The 14946-nt window shown below is 45.5% G+C and overlaps 1 protein-coding gene across 6 annotated transcripts in view; it reads left to right on the top strand.

Annotated features, from left to right (window-relative positions):
- Positions 1-14946, top strand: part of SEC24C (SEC24 homolog C, COPII coat complex component) — a 28443-nt gene that overhangs the window by 891 nt on the left and 12606 nt on the right. For 4 of the 6 annotated variants that reach the window (XM_001145134.8, XM_054660263.2, XM_063780781.1 and 1 more), the window contains exons 2-3: positions 2204-2403; positions 6505-6640. In XM_001145134.8, the coding sequence (XP_001145134.1) occupies positions 2232-2403; positions 6505-6640 (308 nt within the window). In that variant the 5' untranslated portion in view covers positions 2204-2231. Of the gene's footprint in view, positions 1-2028; positions 2116-2203; positions 2404-6504; positions 6641-14946 lie in introns of those variants that run through there. The other 2 variants (XM_054660266.2, XM_054660265.2) reach the window with 2 other exon arrangements.

Genomic DNA, 14946 nt, shown 5'->3' on the forward strand with positions numbered 1-14946 from the left:
CCTAGACCATCCCTTCGTCTCCCGGCCCAGATTCCGGCTCCTGCTTCCTTCCCCGAGCCTGTTAAAAGGTGCAAGACGCTTGGTCTCTGTGCTTAACAGAGCAGCCCCCTCTCTTAACGTGGCCCTAGAAGCCGACTTGGCTTCTCGGTTTTGATCCTCGACTCTCCGAGGCTCCATGGCTTGACTACTTTCAGAGTTCTAGGAAGCTTGCCCCGCCCCCTTGGGTTGTCACCCTCGACTATCCACCCAGAATGGAGTCGAGACTTCAGTCTGACTCCAAGCTCTTGAATGTGTTTGAGGGGATTATTTTCTGGAGTAGAAGCTCCTTTCTTTACCCCTCCCCCCGGCTTTGGAAACATAAAGGGAGAGGATATATTTTAAACTTAGTGTCAGTGACCTCTGTAAGGTTTAGGGTTTGGAAGAACAGCTATTGAGATAACTTTGAGTTTAAAGAGTTTTAGACCAGGATCAGCTCCTTTTCTATAGTCAAGGTGGCCCTTCTAGCAAAGGGGGAGAGGCCCATTGTTCCCTTTGCAGCAACTCTGAGTGCTCCTGCTTTCTGGGCCCCTTCTGTCCACAGGATAATTGGAATGATACAGCTGTTGAAAGTAGATGTGATGAGATAGTTTTCTTGGAAGGACCCTATTTAGAAAAGGCTCTCTAATTCATCCCTGTGTTGATGAGCAAGATTGTAATAATTTTGATGGTGGCTGAGATTCATAACAATCGTAAGGGGAGCAGAAACAGGAGAGTTGGAGAAGTGCATTGGAATTTAGAATATTCATAGTCTTCTGCTTGAGGGATGAGGTGAATGATTTTTTTCCATGAAATCTAACTCTAACTTTGCCCCTGATTCTTGAACTGTTTCCTCAGATTATGTGAAGAAGTTTTGGTGCCTGTTCTGCACTTGGTTTTAATCTGTTACCTTGCTAGAGTTTTCAGGTGTCCTTTATTTTTTATTTTTTATTTTTTTGAAAGGGCGTCTTGCTCTATTGCTCAGGCTGGAGTGCAGTGGCACGATCTCGGCTTATTGCAACCTCCGCCTCCCGGGTTCAAGCGATTTCTCCTGCCTCAGCCTCCCAAGTAGCTGGGATTACAGGTGTGTGCCACCATGCCTGGCTAGTTTTTGTATTTTTAGTAGAGACTGGGTTTCACCGTGTTGGCCAGGCTGGTCATGAACTCCTGACCTCAAGTGATCTGCCCGACTTGGCCTTCCAAAGTGCTGGGATTACAGGCATGAGCCACTGTGCCTGGCCAACTTTTATTGATTTTAATGCTTCGGTTTTGGCCGGGCGTGGTGGCTCACACCTGTGATCCCAGCACTTTGGGAGGCCAAGGTGGGTGGATCACGAGGTCAGGAGATTGAGACCAGCCTGGCTAACAGGGTGAAAACCTGTCTCTACTAAAAATACAAAAACTAGCTGGGTGTGGTGGCACGCGCCTGTAATCCCAGCTACTCGGGAGGCTGAGGCAGGAGAATCGTTTGAACCCAGGAGGTGGAGGTTGCAGTGAGCCGAGATCGCGCCACTGCACTCCAGCCTGGCAACAGAGTGAGACTCCGTCTCAAAAAAAAAACAAAAAAACCTCAGTTTTAAGGTCCATACACTCTTTTGGTGGAAAGACTCGGGTTGGAGTATCATTTGTATTATGGCAGTTTACCTAAGAATGTCATTTCTGTAACTCAGCCTAAATTTTGTCATTGAGGGGGAAGGATTTTAGCAGAGCTGTTTTAGATTTTTAGCCTGATTGATTTTAAATCAATTGTTCAGCACACTAGAGGGTACTCAATGTTTGCTGAATGAATGGATGCTAGAGTGAATGAATGGAAAGTGGGAACATTGTTTCTTTTACCTGTAACATCAAGGTAGTTCATCAGCCACAAGACTGTGTGACTAGACACTAGAAATCATACCACTGGGGAATGGAGGCTGCTGCTCCATTTCAGTGGGTCTGTCTGAAGTTGAAATTTATACTATTTAGACAGTGACAAAGGGTGGGTGGTCAGAATAACAAAATCCTTGCTTTTAGGAGATAATCTGAATGCTGGCTGGGGCAGAAAATTACTAAGATCCTGTGGAAGTGTGAGGATTATTAAACTAATCACTGTCTGATAAGGTCAATTTCTTTTTATCTCTACTTTCTGCCCTGAATAGTTGCTCTCTTTAGAAAGTTCATTTTGACTAATTTCTCTTCTCTCTCACAGGTGAGATCAAATTGGGAATGCTTTCATAATGAACGTCAACCAGTCAGTTCCACCTGTGCCACCATTTGGGCAGCCCCAGCCCATCTACCCAGGGTATCATCAGTCCAGCTACGGTGGGCAATCAGGGTCCACAGCCCCCGCCATTCCCTATGGAGCCTACAATGGCCCAGTACCAGGCTATCAGCAAACACCTCCCCAAGGTATGTTTCTGTTTCTGTTTCCTTTGAGCTAGGGAGGGAAATCAGCAGAGTCTTCAGGTTGGGTTGTATTGCTCTAGCTAAGCTACCTGAGAAGTTTGGGTGACTGGGATTGAGGAACATAAATCTGGCCCTGTGTAGCTGAGAGCCCCGTGGGCGCCCTTCCCTTCCCTTTTTTTTATTATTATTTTAATTTTTTTTTGAGACAGTTTTGCTCTGTCACTCATGCTGGATTACAGTGGCATGATCTCAACTCATTGCAACCTCTGCCTCCTGGGCTTAAGCACTTCTCCTGCCTCAGCCTCCCCAGTAGCTGGGATTACAGGCATGCACCACCACGTCCAGCTAATTTTTGTATTTTTTAAGTTTATTTTGAGATAGAGTCTCTCTCTGTCGCCCAGGCTGGAGTGCAGTGGCACCCTCTTGGCTGCAACCTCCACCTTCCAGGTTCAAGCAGTTCTCTGCCTCAGCCTCCTGAGTAGCTAGGATTACAGGCATCCACCACCACACCAGCTAATTTTTTTGTATTTTTAGTAGAGATGGGGGTTTCACCATCTTGGCCAGGCTGGTCTTGAACTCCTGACCTTGTGATCTGCCCGCCTCAGCCTCCCAAAGTGCTGGGATTATAGGCGTGAGCTACCGTGCCTGGCCTGTATTTTTTTTTTTTTTTGAGACAGAGTTTTACTCTTGTTGCCCAGGCTGTAGTGCAGTGGCACGATCTCGGCTCACCACAACCTCCACCTCCTGGGTTCAAGTGATTCTCCTGCCTCAGCCTCCCGAGTAACTGGGATTACAGGCATGCACCACCATACCCTGCTAATTTTGTATCTTTAGTAGAGACGGGATTTCTCCATGTTGGTCAGGCTGGTCTTGAACTCCCAACCTCAAGTGATCCACCCACCTCGGACTCCCAAAATGCTGAGATTACAGGCGTGAGCCACCACACCTGGCCACTGTTTGTATTTTTAGTAGAGATGGGGTTTTACCAGTGGCCAGGAAGGTCTTGAAGAACTGCTGACCTCAAATGATCCACCAGCCTTGGCCTCCCAAAATGCTGGGATTACAGGCTTAAGCCACCACGCCCGGCCCCTTCCCTGTTTTTTTATTTTATTTTACTTATTTTATTATTTATTTATTTATTTATTTTTTGAGACAGTCTCGCTCTGTTGCCCAGGCTGGAGTGCAGTGGCACAATCTCGGCTCACTGCAACCTCCGCCTCCCAGATTCAAGCAATTCTCCTGCCTCAGCCTCCAGAGTAGCTGTGATTACAGGCTCCCGCCACCATGCCCGGCATTTTTTGTATTTTTAGTAGAGACAGTGTTACACCATGTTGGCCAGGCTGGTCTCGAACTCCTGACCTCAAATGATTCACCCATCTCGGCTTCCCAAAGTGCTGACATTACAGGCATGAGCCACCACCTCTGGCCTTATTTTTAATTTTTTTTGAGATGGAATTTTGCTCTTGTTACCCAGGCTGGAGTGCAATGGCACAATCTCAGCTTACTGTAACCTCCGCCTCCCAGGTTCAAGCGATTCTCCTGCCTCAGCCTCCCAAGTAGCTGGGATTACAGGCATGTGCCACCACACCCGGCTAATGTTTTGTATTTTTATTAGAGATGGGGTTTCACCATGTTGGCCAGGCTGGTCTCAAACTCCTGGCCTCAGGTGATCCACCCGCCTCAGCCTCCCAAATGCTGGGATTACAGGTGTGAGCCACGGTACCTGGCCTTATTTTTTTTCTTTTTTATTTTTGAGCTGGAGTTTGGCTCTTGTTACCCAGGCTGGAGTGCAATGGCACAATCTCAGCTCACTGCAACCTCTGCCTCCCAGGTTCAAGTGATTCTCGTGCCTCAGCCTCCTGAGTAGCTGGGATACAGGCACCCACCACCACACCTGGCTAATTTTTTGTATTTTTAGTAGAGATGGGATTTTGCCATGTTGGCCAGGCTGGTCTCGAACTCCTGACCTCAGGTGATCCACTTGCCTCGGCCTCTCAAAGTGCTAGGATTACAAACGTAAGCCACCACGCCCAGCTGTCTTCCCTGTTTTTAGATAAGGTACTGTGTTTCTGCCTTAAGCCATCTAGTGGGAACACATCTCCCAGGTTCACTGACTGTTCACTTCCTGTGGGTATCACCTTGTGCAGCCTTACCTGGTCACATTGTTCAGAGCTAAATGGAAGGGTTGTGGTCCACACCCCTCTAGATCCTGTGACCAGGACCGAATATTTCCTGTTGACTTGTAGTCTCCTTGAAATAATTTATTCCTCATATATGTTGAGAAAGCCTCTTGTTGGACTGATGATTCTTATGTATAAATGACCCTGGGACAGTGTAGTTTATGGGGGTGAAAAGTGTGATATTTATGTGCCTGATTTTTGGTGCCTCTCATGTCTTCTGATATCCATCCTTTTCCTTTGCTTGAGTTTCCTCTGCTTCTTAGATGCTCTGTAATGTCATGGTAATAAGAGAATACTAATCTGATGCTGCTCTAGGTTCAGTGTTTGGCTTTTAACCTTACCTTTTCTTTTTCTTTTTTTTTTTTTTTTTCTTTTTTGAGACAGAGTCTTACTCTGTCACCCAGGCTGGAGTGCAGTGGCACGATCTTGGCTCATTGTAACCTCTGTCTCCCGGGTTCAAGCAGTTCTCCTGTCTCAGCCTCCCGAATAGCTGGGATTACAGGCACATGCCACCACGCCCGGCTAATTTTTATATTTTTAGTAGAGACAGGGTTTCACCATGTTGGCCAGGCTGGTCTTGAACTCCTGACTTCGTGATCCACCTGCCTTGGCCTCCCAAAGTGCTGGGATTACAGGCGTGAGCCACCATGTCCAGCCTTACCTTACTTTCTCAAGAAGAGCAGCTAGTACTCTACCGATTCTCCAGAGGGGCTTTTTGGAAATAGTTAACAGTAGATCTTTGCTTAGGCTAGCCGATGATTTAGGGTATGCCAAACTCTATGCTTTCATAAAGAGATATGGAAAAAAGAAGGCATCAAGGGAGGTACTGGTAAGATTTGGGAAAGAATGAAGTATGATGATTTTAACTGTGGGGAAAAAATATTGTGATGAGATTAGGCCCCAGGTCTTTGGAAGAACCTTAATTCTAAGCTGAGACTTTGGCTGGACAGAGTCCACCTCTGCTTTGTCAAGTGCTCGAGTTTGGCATTCTCTCACGAGAAAGCTTTGTTAGAGGAAAACATATCTGATTCTGTCATGGTTGGTGAGCAAGTTTAGGCTAATCATGTTCCTGTAGGCAGGTTCTATAATGTCTAATCTCTACTGAGGGCAGAGCAAAAGAAAAGCATTCTTTGAACAGAGGTCATCCACATTTCAAAAGTGATGTGCCAAGTAACTAATTGCTTTCTCCCTGAACTTCATATGTGAAGAATGGCTAAGGGTAGTGCAAGTAGCTTTGGTGGTGGTTCTAAGGAATAGGAAGGATGGAGTACAGCTTTTGTGAGGACATAGGTGGCAATGCTGATGGGAGGACAGGCCAGCTGTCCTTACTGAACTGTTGGGCAGAAACAAGGTCTCCGATCTATAGGAACACGTTCCTGAATCGTGCTGTTTGATGTTTTCACACTTAGAAGTGGATGAAAGGATATAGTTAGTATAAGCAGAATGAATGAAGAAGAAGGTGGCAGAATAATCTCCCCAAGAGATGCCTTTCTTTGCAGCCTAGTTCAGTATATTACTTGGTCATCTTCTGAATCTCCTTTTTCATATATGCTCCAAGTTTCTGAGTTCTGGAGTAAGATCTTTTCCTTAAAAGGGTTGGCTTGTTGTCTAGGGTAAGAATATCGGGCAGTCTTGGATTGACTGAGAGTATGGTGATCAAAGGAAAGCCCTACATTCTTGTGCCTCTGGCTACAGCTTCACCCCTAGTATGCTTGTCTAGGGGAGTGTAGGCCCCTTGTTGGGAATCTGTGTTTAGAATACTGCTGTAGCTACAGTTGTATGCTGGTAGTGTCCTTTTCACTGCCTAAACTGTGGTATTGGGCCAGTGAAGGTCTGAGTTTATTGATCCTTGCTTTGCATTCCTGGCTCAGGGTGGAGGAGAAAGTTATTTCCCAATCACTTAGTTTCTGTCCTTTACCCTCAGGTATGTCAAGAGCCCCACCTTCCTCGGGGGCACCTCCAGCCTCAACAGCACAGGCTCCTTGTGGCCAGGCTGCATATGGCCAGTTTGGCCAAGGAGATGTACAGAATGGGCCAAGCTCCACTGTTCAGATGCAAAGGTAGGTACTTGGTCAATCTAAAATTGGTCTGATGAGGCTGAGTGCAGTGGCTCATGCCTGTAATCCCAGCACTTTGGGAGGCTGAGGTGGGTGGATCACCTGAGGTCAGGAGTTTGAGACCAGCCTGGCCAACATGGCAAAACCCCATCTCTTTTCTCAAATAAAAAATTAGCCAGGCGTGGTGGTGTGCACTTGAAATCCCAGACTTGGGAGGCTGAGGCAGAAGAATCATAAGGCAGAGGTTGCCGTGAGCCAAGATCGTGCCATTGCACTCCAGCCTGGGCGATAGAGTGAGACTCCGTCTCATAAATAAATAAATAAATAAATAAATAAAATTGATCTGATGAAAGTAGAAAGGTTAGGAATGTATGGGGGTTTGTGTTTTGTTTTTTTTTTTTCTCTCCTTTGCCTTTCTTGTAGATCACTTTTTCTCTTCCCTCTACCCTTTTGTACTTTGTCTTCTTTTTTCCAGGTTACAGGTACTGCTGACGTCCAGCCCTGTGGATTATTGACCCATCTTAGTACCTGGGTTCCTTTGCATATTCTTCATTTTCTGTGAACTTGAGTTTCTTGCTTTACTAGACATACATCTTCAATAATGGTTGCAGTCCTGTTGAGACTACCCTAAGGGAGAAATGGGAAGAGGGAACCTCAGGATTATTTGCATCTCTTTTGACTTGCCCCTTTCCTCTAGAACAGGCACTTAGTAGGACTGATTGGTTAAGTTTGGGCATGGCCAGTTATGAACTGAAAGATACTAAAAGGGAAACCACATAAATGGTGAAAACTTCAGTGGTACAGTGACCCAATAAACCCATCTTAGCATGAAAGTCCATTAAAGGAGGGCAGTCATCTCTATTAGAGTGCTTTTTAAAGTTTTTTAATTTTTTTTTTTGAGACAGGGTCTCACTCTGTGGCCCAAGCTAGAGTGCAGTGGCAGGATCACAACTCCCTGGAGCCTGGACGTCTCAGGCTCAGGTGACCCTTCCACCTCAGTTTCCCAGGTAGCTGGGACTACAGGCATGCGCCACCACACCCAGCTAATTTTTTGTATTTTTAGTAGAGATGGGGTTTCGCTGTGTTGCCCAGGCTGATCTCAAACTCCTGAGCTCAAGCAATCTGCCCACCTTGGCCTCCCAAAGTGCTAGGATTACAGGAGTGAGCCACTGCACCTGGTCAGGAGTGTTTTTTGTGTTTGGTAAATAAAGAGTAAAATATAACTGTGGGAAAGGGGTATGATAATAGAAAAGTCACTTTCTGACACTTTAACTGGGTGTCCAGAATACACATTTTTAGCATTGAATGTAAGCCTGGGTAAGTCAAACAAGGGTACATAGAAGATAACAAGTACACAAATGTACATAAAGTTATAAAACAGGGTGAGGATATAGTGAGGGGGTAGGGAGCTGTTTTAAATACATTGGTCCGTGCTGGGTGCAGTGGCTCACTCCTTTAATACCAGCACTTGGGGAGGCTGAGGTGGGAGGATTGCTTGAGCCCACAAGTTGAAGGCTGCAGTGAGCCATGATTGTACTGCTGCACTCCAGTCTAGGTGACAAAGCAAGACCCTGTCACAAAAAAACAAAACAAAACAAAAAACCCATACGAAACAAGCGTATGCCTTAGTAAATTATTATATAGCAAACTCCTTTGTAACTACAACTACGACCCAGATGAAGAAATAGAACTTTGCCACTCACCCCAAAAGCCTTTTCCATGTGCCCCAATTCAAACATTATTCTCTCCCTCCTCTCATAAATAACAATTATCCTGCATTATCCTGACTCTTACAGTAATTACTTTCTTTTTCTTTTTTTTGAGACAGAGTCCTGCCCTGTTGCCCATGCTAGAATGCAGTGGTGTGATCTCGGTTCACTACAATCTCCAGCTCCTGGGTTCAGGCGATTCTCCAGCCTCAGCCTCCCGAGTAGCTGGAATTGCAGGTGCCTGCCATCAGGCATGGCTAATTTTTTTATATTTTTAGTAGAGACAGGGTTTCGCCATGTTGGACAGGCTGGTCTCGAACTCCTGACCTCAAGTGATCCACCCGCCTCAGCCTTCCAAAGTGCTGGGATTACAGGTGTGAGCCACCACGCCCAGCTGACTTTCTTGTGGTTTTTAAAAAATAGTTTACACTTGGCTGGGTGAGGTGGCTCATACCTATAATCCCAGCACTTTGGGAGGCCAAGGTGAGAAGATTGCTTCAGCCCAGATTTTTGAGACCAGCCTGTGCAATATAGGGAGACCCCAATCTCTACAAAAAATAAAATGTTAGCTGGGCATGGTGGCATGCTTGTTGTCCTAGCTACTTTGGGAGGCTAAAGTGGAGGTATCGTTTGGGCCCAAAAGGTCGAGGCTACACTGAGTGTGATCTCGCCACTGCACTCCAGAGCTTGAGAAACAGCGAGACTGTGTCTCACAAAGAAAAAGTTTACACTCAAATGTACAACCCCACGTACCACAATTTAGTGTTACCCACAGGAAAAACACTTGGTGTGTCTTAAGTCTATAAGCTCCACCTCTGTCTTCTTTTTCTTAGTATTTATCTGTTGAAGAAAACAGTTAACCCAAAGAATTTCCCACAGTTTGGACTCTTTACATAACATTTACATCACACTTGTCCAACTTGTGGCCCACAGTCTGCATGCCCCAGGACGGCTTTGAATGTGGCCCAACACAAATTCATAAACTTTCTTAAAACATTATGAGGTTTTTTTTTTTTTTAAGTTCATTGCCTGTCATTAGTGTAGTGTTAGTGTATTTTATGTGTGGCCCAAGACACTTCTTCCAGTGTAGCCCAGGGAAGCCAAAAGATTGGACACCCCTGATTTACATTGTATTAGGTATTATAAGTAATCTAGAGATGATTTAAAGTACATGGGAGGAGGCTGGGTGTGGTGGCTTATACCTGTAATTCCAGCACTTTGGGAGGCCAAGGTGGGTGGATCACCTGAGGTAAGGAGTTTGAGACCAGCCTGGCTAACATGGTGAAACCCCATCTCTACTAAAAATACAAAAATTAGCTGGGTGTGGTGGCGGGCACCTATAATCTCAGCTACTTGGGAGGCTGAGGCAGGAGAATCGCTTGAACCCTGGAGGCAGAGGTTGCAGTGAGCCAAGATTGCGCCACTGCACTCCATCCTGGGCGACAGAGTGAGACTTCGTCTCAGGAAAAAAAAAGTATATGGGAGGTTATATGCAAATATGATGCCGTATAACCCACATCCAATTCTATTGATTCCACCTTCAAGATGTATCCCAAATCTCACTACAGTCATTCCTCAGTATCCATGGGGGAATGGTTCCAGGACCTCCCCTGACCAACAGATACCAAAATCCACAAAGGCTCAAGTCCCTCATATAAACTCTATTCAAGTAGCGATGTTAGGTAGGCAGGTGCATATACAAATCTGCAGCTCAAGACTGATGCTAGGACTGGAGATAAAAATTTGGGAGTCCTCAGTCTATAGATATTTAAAGCCATGGGACTAGATGAAATCATTTAAAAAGTGAGTATTGAGATTAAAGAATGGAATTGAGGACTGAGACTTGGAGCTTAGCAACATTTAAAAGTAAAGAGGAGCCGCCATTAAAAGACAATGAGGGGCCAGGTGCAGTGCCTCACGCCTGTAATCCCAGCACTTTGGGAGGCTGAGGCAGGCAGATTGCTTGAGCTCAGGAGTTCGAGTCAAGCCTGGGCAACATGGTGAAACCCTGTCTCTACCAAAATACTAAAATTAGCCGGGTGTGGTGGCACATGCCTGTGGTCCCAGCTTCTTGGGAGGCTGAGGTGGGAGGATGGCTTGAAACCAAGAGGTGGAGGTTGCAGTGAGCCGAAATCGCACCGCTGCACTCCAACCTGAATGACAGAGTAAGACCCCATCTCAAACAAACAAAAAAAAAAAACAAAAGACAATGAGAAAGAGCAGTAGTGAGGTGGGAGATAAGCCAGGAGAGTGTGGTGTCCTGAAATCAGGTGAAGAGAGTATTTCAAGAAGGTGAGAGAGTAATCAGTTATGTCAGATGCTGCCAAATTGTAAGATGAAGACGGAGAATTGACCATTGAATTTGGCAAGGTTGGCGTCATTGGTAAAGGCAGTTTCAGTGTAGAGATAAAGAAAACTACCCAGTTGGAGTGAGTCAGAGTTTCAGGCCAGGTGCGGTGGCTCACGCCTGTAATTCCAGCACTTTGGGAGGCCGAGGCGGGTGGATTACAAGGTCAGGAGATCGAGACCATCCTGGCTAACACGGTGAAACCCCGTCTCTACTAAAAATACAAAAAATTAGCTGGACGCGGTGGCAGGCTCCTGTAGTCACAGCTACTCGGGGGGCTGAGGCAGGAGAATGGCGTGAACCCAGGAGGCAGAGCTTGCAGTGAGCCGAGATCTTGCCACTGCACTCCAGCCTGGGCGACAGACAGCGAGACTCCGTCTCAGGAAAAAAAAAAGTTTCAACCGGGTGGTAGATTGACATAATCTGAAAACCCTCTGCTACCAAAGTCTAGAAAGGAGAGAGAAAATAGAAACAAAAAAAATTTTTAAGTGCAAAGTTAAGCTTGAAAGAAAATGTGAAATTCTTAAGTTTTAGAGACCAAGTGAGGACTGAAAATCTTTTTTTTTTTCTTAAATACGGAGTCTTGCTCTGTCGCCCAGGCTGGAGTGCAGTGGCGCGATCTCTGCTCACTGCAACCTCTACCTCCCAGGTTCAAGGGATTCCCCTGCCTCAGCCTCCCAAGTAGCTGGGACTACAGATGTGGGCCACCATGCCCGGCTAATTTTTGTATTTTTAGTAGAGATGAGGTTTCACCGTGTTGGCCAGGCTGGTCTCGAACTCCTCGCCTCAGGTGAACCGCCCACCTTGGCCTCCCAAAGTGGTGGGATTACAGGCATGGGCCACTGTGCCTGGCCATCAAGTGAGGACTGAAAATCAGAGTGGTAAATTGACTCTGGGGCTGCCTGTAGATTGGGTGGATTCATCATCTTGAGAAGCCAGGGCCTTAAATTTAAGCAGGTACTGGGGAAGGCAGATGAGTCCTTGGGCTTTCCTGAGAGTAGTTTTGGAACTGAGACATTGTTTATAAAGTCTGGACCTGGGCTGCACCTTCATTGAACAAGCCGACTAGGGGAAAAAAAGTCTGCACGCTGGAAAGGGGAGATAAGGAGTGCTGTTTCTCGCAGGCTGGCTGTGGATGGGTGAAAAAAAAAGTTCTTGGGACTGCAAATGGACATGACATCTTTTTGGAATGATGAAAATGTTTTAAAATTTGATTCTGGTGATGGTTGCATAACTAAATTTACTAAAAATCATTGAATTGTTCACTTGAAGTGAATTTAATGGTATGGAAATTACATCTCAGTAATATTTTTTTTTTTTTGAGACAGAGTTTTGGTCTTATTGCCCAGGTTGGAGTGCAATAGCACGATCTCAGCTCACTGCAGCCTCTGCCTCCTGGGTTCAAGTGATTCTCCTGCCTCAGCCTCCCAAGTAGCTGGGATTCCAGGCATGACCACCATGCCAGGCTAATTTTTTGTATTTTTAGTAGAGACAGGGTTTCACCATGTTGGCCAGGCTGGTCTTGAACTGACCTCAAGTGATTCACCTGTGTTGGCCTCCCAAAGTTCTGGGATTACAGGTGTGAGTCACTGTTCCTGGCCAATGTTTTTTTTTTTTTTTTTTTTTGAGATGAAGTCTCGCTCTGTCACCCAGGCTGGAGTGAAGTGGTGTGACCTTGGCTCACTGCAACCTCCACCTCCCAGGTTCAAGTGAATCTCCTGTCTGAACCTCTTGAGTAGCTGGGATTACAGGTGTGCACCACCACGCCTGGGCTAATTTTTGTATTTTTTTAGTAGAGATGGAGTTTCACCATGTTGGTCAGGCTGGTCTTGAACTCCTGACCTCAAATAATCCATCTGTCTCGGCCTCCCAAAGTACTGGGATTACAGGCATGAGCCACTGCACCTGGCCTAATTTTTTTTTTTTTTTTTTAAATTAGAGGCCAGGTGCAGTGGCTCATGCCTGTCGTAATCTCAACACCTTGGGAGGCTGAGACAGGAGGATCACTTGAGGCCAGAAGTTTTAGACCAGCCTGGGCAACATAGGGAGATCCTGTCGCTATAAAAAAAAAATAGCTGAGCATTGTTGGTGTGCCTGGGAAGCAGAGGTGGAGGCAGGAGGATTGCTAGAGCCCTGGAGGTTGAGGCTACAGTGAGCCATGATGGCTTCACTGCACTGTGGCCTGGGTGACAGAGTGAGACCCTGTCTCAAAAACTAAAAAAAAAAAAAATCAATCTAGGGTGACACTGTCATTATTGGAGTACCTTCTGGAAACAAATGTGGAACAACCACACCTCAGTCCGGGCTGGAAGGGATTATCGGAGAAAGGCACTTTGATTAGAGTTGGGCCAGGCACAGTGCTCATGTTTGTAATCCCAGCACTTTGTGAAGCCAGGGCGAGAGGATTGATTGAGCCCAGGAGTTCAAGACTATCCTGGGCAGCATAGCAAGACCCTGTCTCTACAAAAAATAAAAAAATTAGCTAGGTGTGGTAGTGTGTGCCTGTGGTCTCAGATACTTGGGAGGGGAGGCTTAGGGGGAGGATTGCTTGAGCCCAGGAGGTCAAGGCTGCAGTGAGCCACAGATAGTGAGTGCCATTGTACTCCAGCCTGGGTGACAGAGCGAGACCCTGTCTCCAGAAAAAAAAAAAAAAAAAAAAAAAAGTAAGGCTGGGCACGGTGGCTCACGCCTGTAATCCCAGCACTTTGGGAGGTTGAGGCGGGCGAATCACGAGGTCAGGAGTTCCGAGACCAGCCCGGCCAACATAGTGAAACCCCGTCTCTACTAAAAATACAAAAATTAGCCAGGCATGATGGTGGGCACCTGTAGTCCCAGCTACTCGGGAGGCTAAGGCAGGAGAATCGCTTGAACCCAGGAGGTGGAGGTTGTGATGAGCCAAGATCGCACCACTGCACTCCAGCCTGGGCGACAGAGCGAGACTCCGTCTCAAAAGAAAAGAAAAGAAAAAAAAAAGTAGAGACAGAGTATAGACCTATTCTTTTGTAATGTTTAGCTAAAAGGGGAGCAAAAGTTTGAGGGGGCTGTGAGGTAATTTGGTTGGATTTTTTTAAAGTTTTTTGAGATATAATTCATATACTGTGCAATTCGTCTGTTTAAAGTGTTTTTGTATATTTAGTGGTTTTTAATATATTGACAGATATGTGCTGTCACAATTTAGTATATTGACAGATATCACTACAGTCAGTTTTAGAACATTTTCATCATCTGAAGAAGAAATACTGCATTCTTTAACTACCCCTGTTTAGCTATTCCCCCATTCCCCTATTCTTCCAACCTTAAGCAACTCCTGATCTACTTTCTGTCTCTAAAGATTTCCCTATTCTGGACTTTTCATTACAATAGAATCATATACTATGTGATATTTTATAACTGACTTCTTTAATTTAGCATAATATTTTCAAAGTTCAACTATGTTGTAGTGTATATTAGTACTCCATTCTTTTTTGTGGTTAAGTGGTTTTTCATTGTGTAGCTACATGCCACATTTTGTTTATCCATTCTTCTGCTGATAGACATTTGGGATGTTTCCACTATAGTTGGTTTGTGTGTGTGTGTGTGTGTGTGTGTGTGTGAGATGTTTGTATGTTTTTGTGCTGATGGGAATAATCAGAGAGGGAGACACTGAATGGAAAGTATATTGGAAAGACACTGTGGTAGACTGAGGCGGGCAGATTCGTTGAGCTCAGGAGTTTGAGACCAGCCTAGGCAACATGGCGAGACCCCGTATCTATAAAAAATGCAAAAACTAGCCACGCATGGTGGCGTGTGCCTTTCATTTCAGCTACTTGAGAGGCTGAGGTGGGAAGATCAGCTGAGCCTGGAAAGTTGAGGCTGCAGTGAGCTGTGATCACACCACTGCACTTCAGCCTGGGTGGCAGAGTGAGACCCTGTCTCAAAAAAAAAAAAAAAAAAAAAAGCTGGACAATCAATCTGCATTTGTTTGATTTCATATTTATTAAGGTTCATGCCTGCTTATGCGTGCCTTCCCTTTCAGTGCTTTCAGGGCTTCAGATTACAAAACTGAAGAGGTTTGTCAAAGAATTGAAGCAGAGGAAGCAGTAATTTAGTTAGCAGAGTAAATAGTACTTGACCTGAAGGTGCTTGGTTTATGTTTGTGGAGTGAGCTTAATGGAAAACAAGATTTGCCATGAATAATCAGGAATATAATTTACCCACAAATATACAATAGTATGAAGCCATAAAAGAACTCAGGGTGTGAGAGTAAGATGTCA

This window comes from Pan troglodytes, chromosome 8, assembly GCF_028858775.2.
Source record: "Pan troglodytes isolate AG18354 chromosome 8, NHGRI_mPanTro3-v2.0_pri, whole genome shotgun sequence".
NCBI classification, from domain to species: Eukaryota; Metazoa; Chordata; class Mammalia; order Primates; family Hominidae; genus Pan; species Pan troglodytes.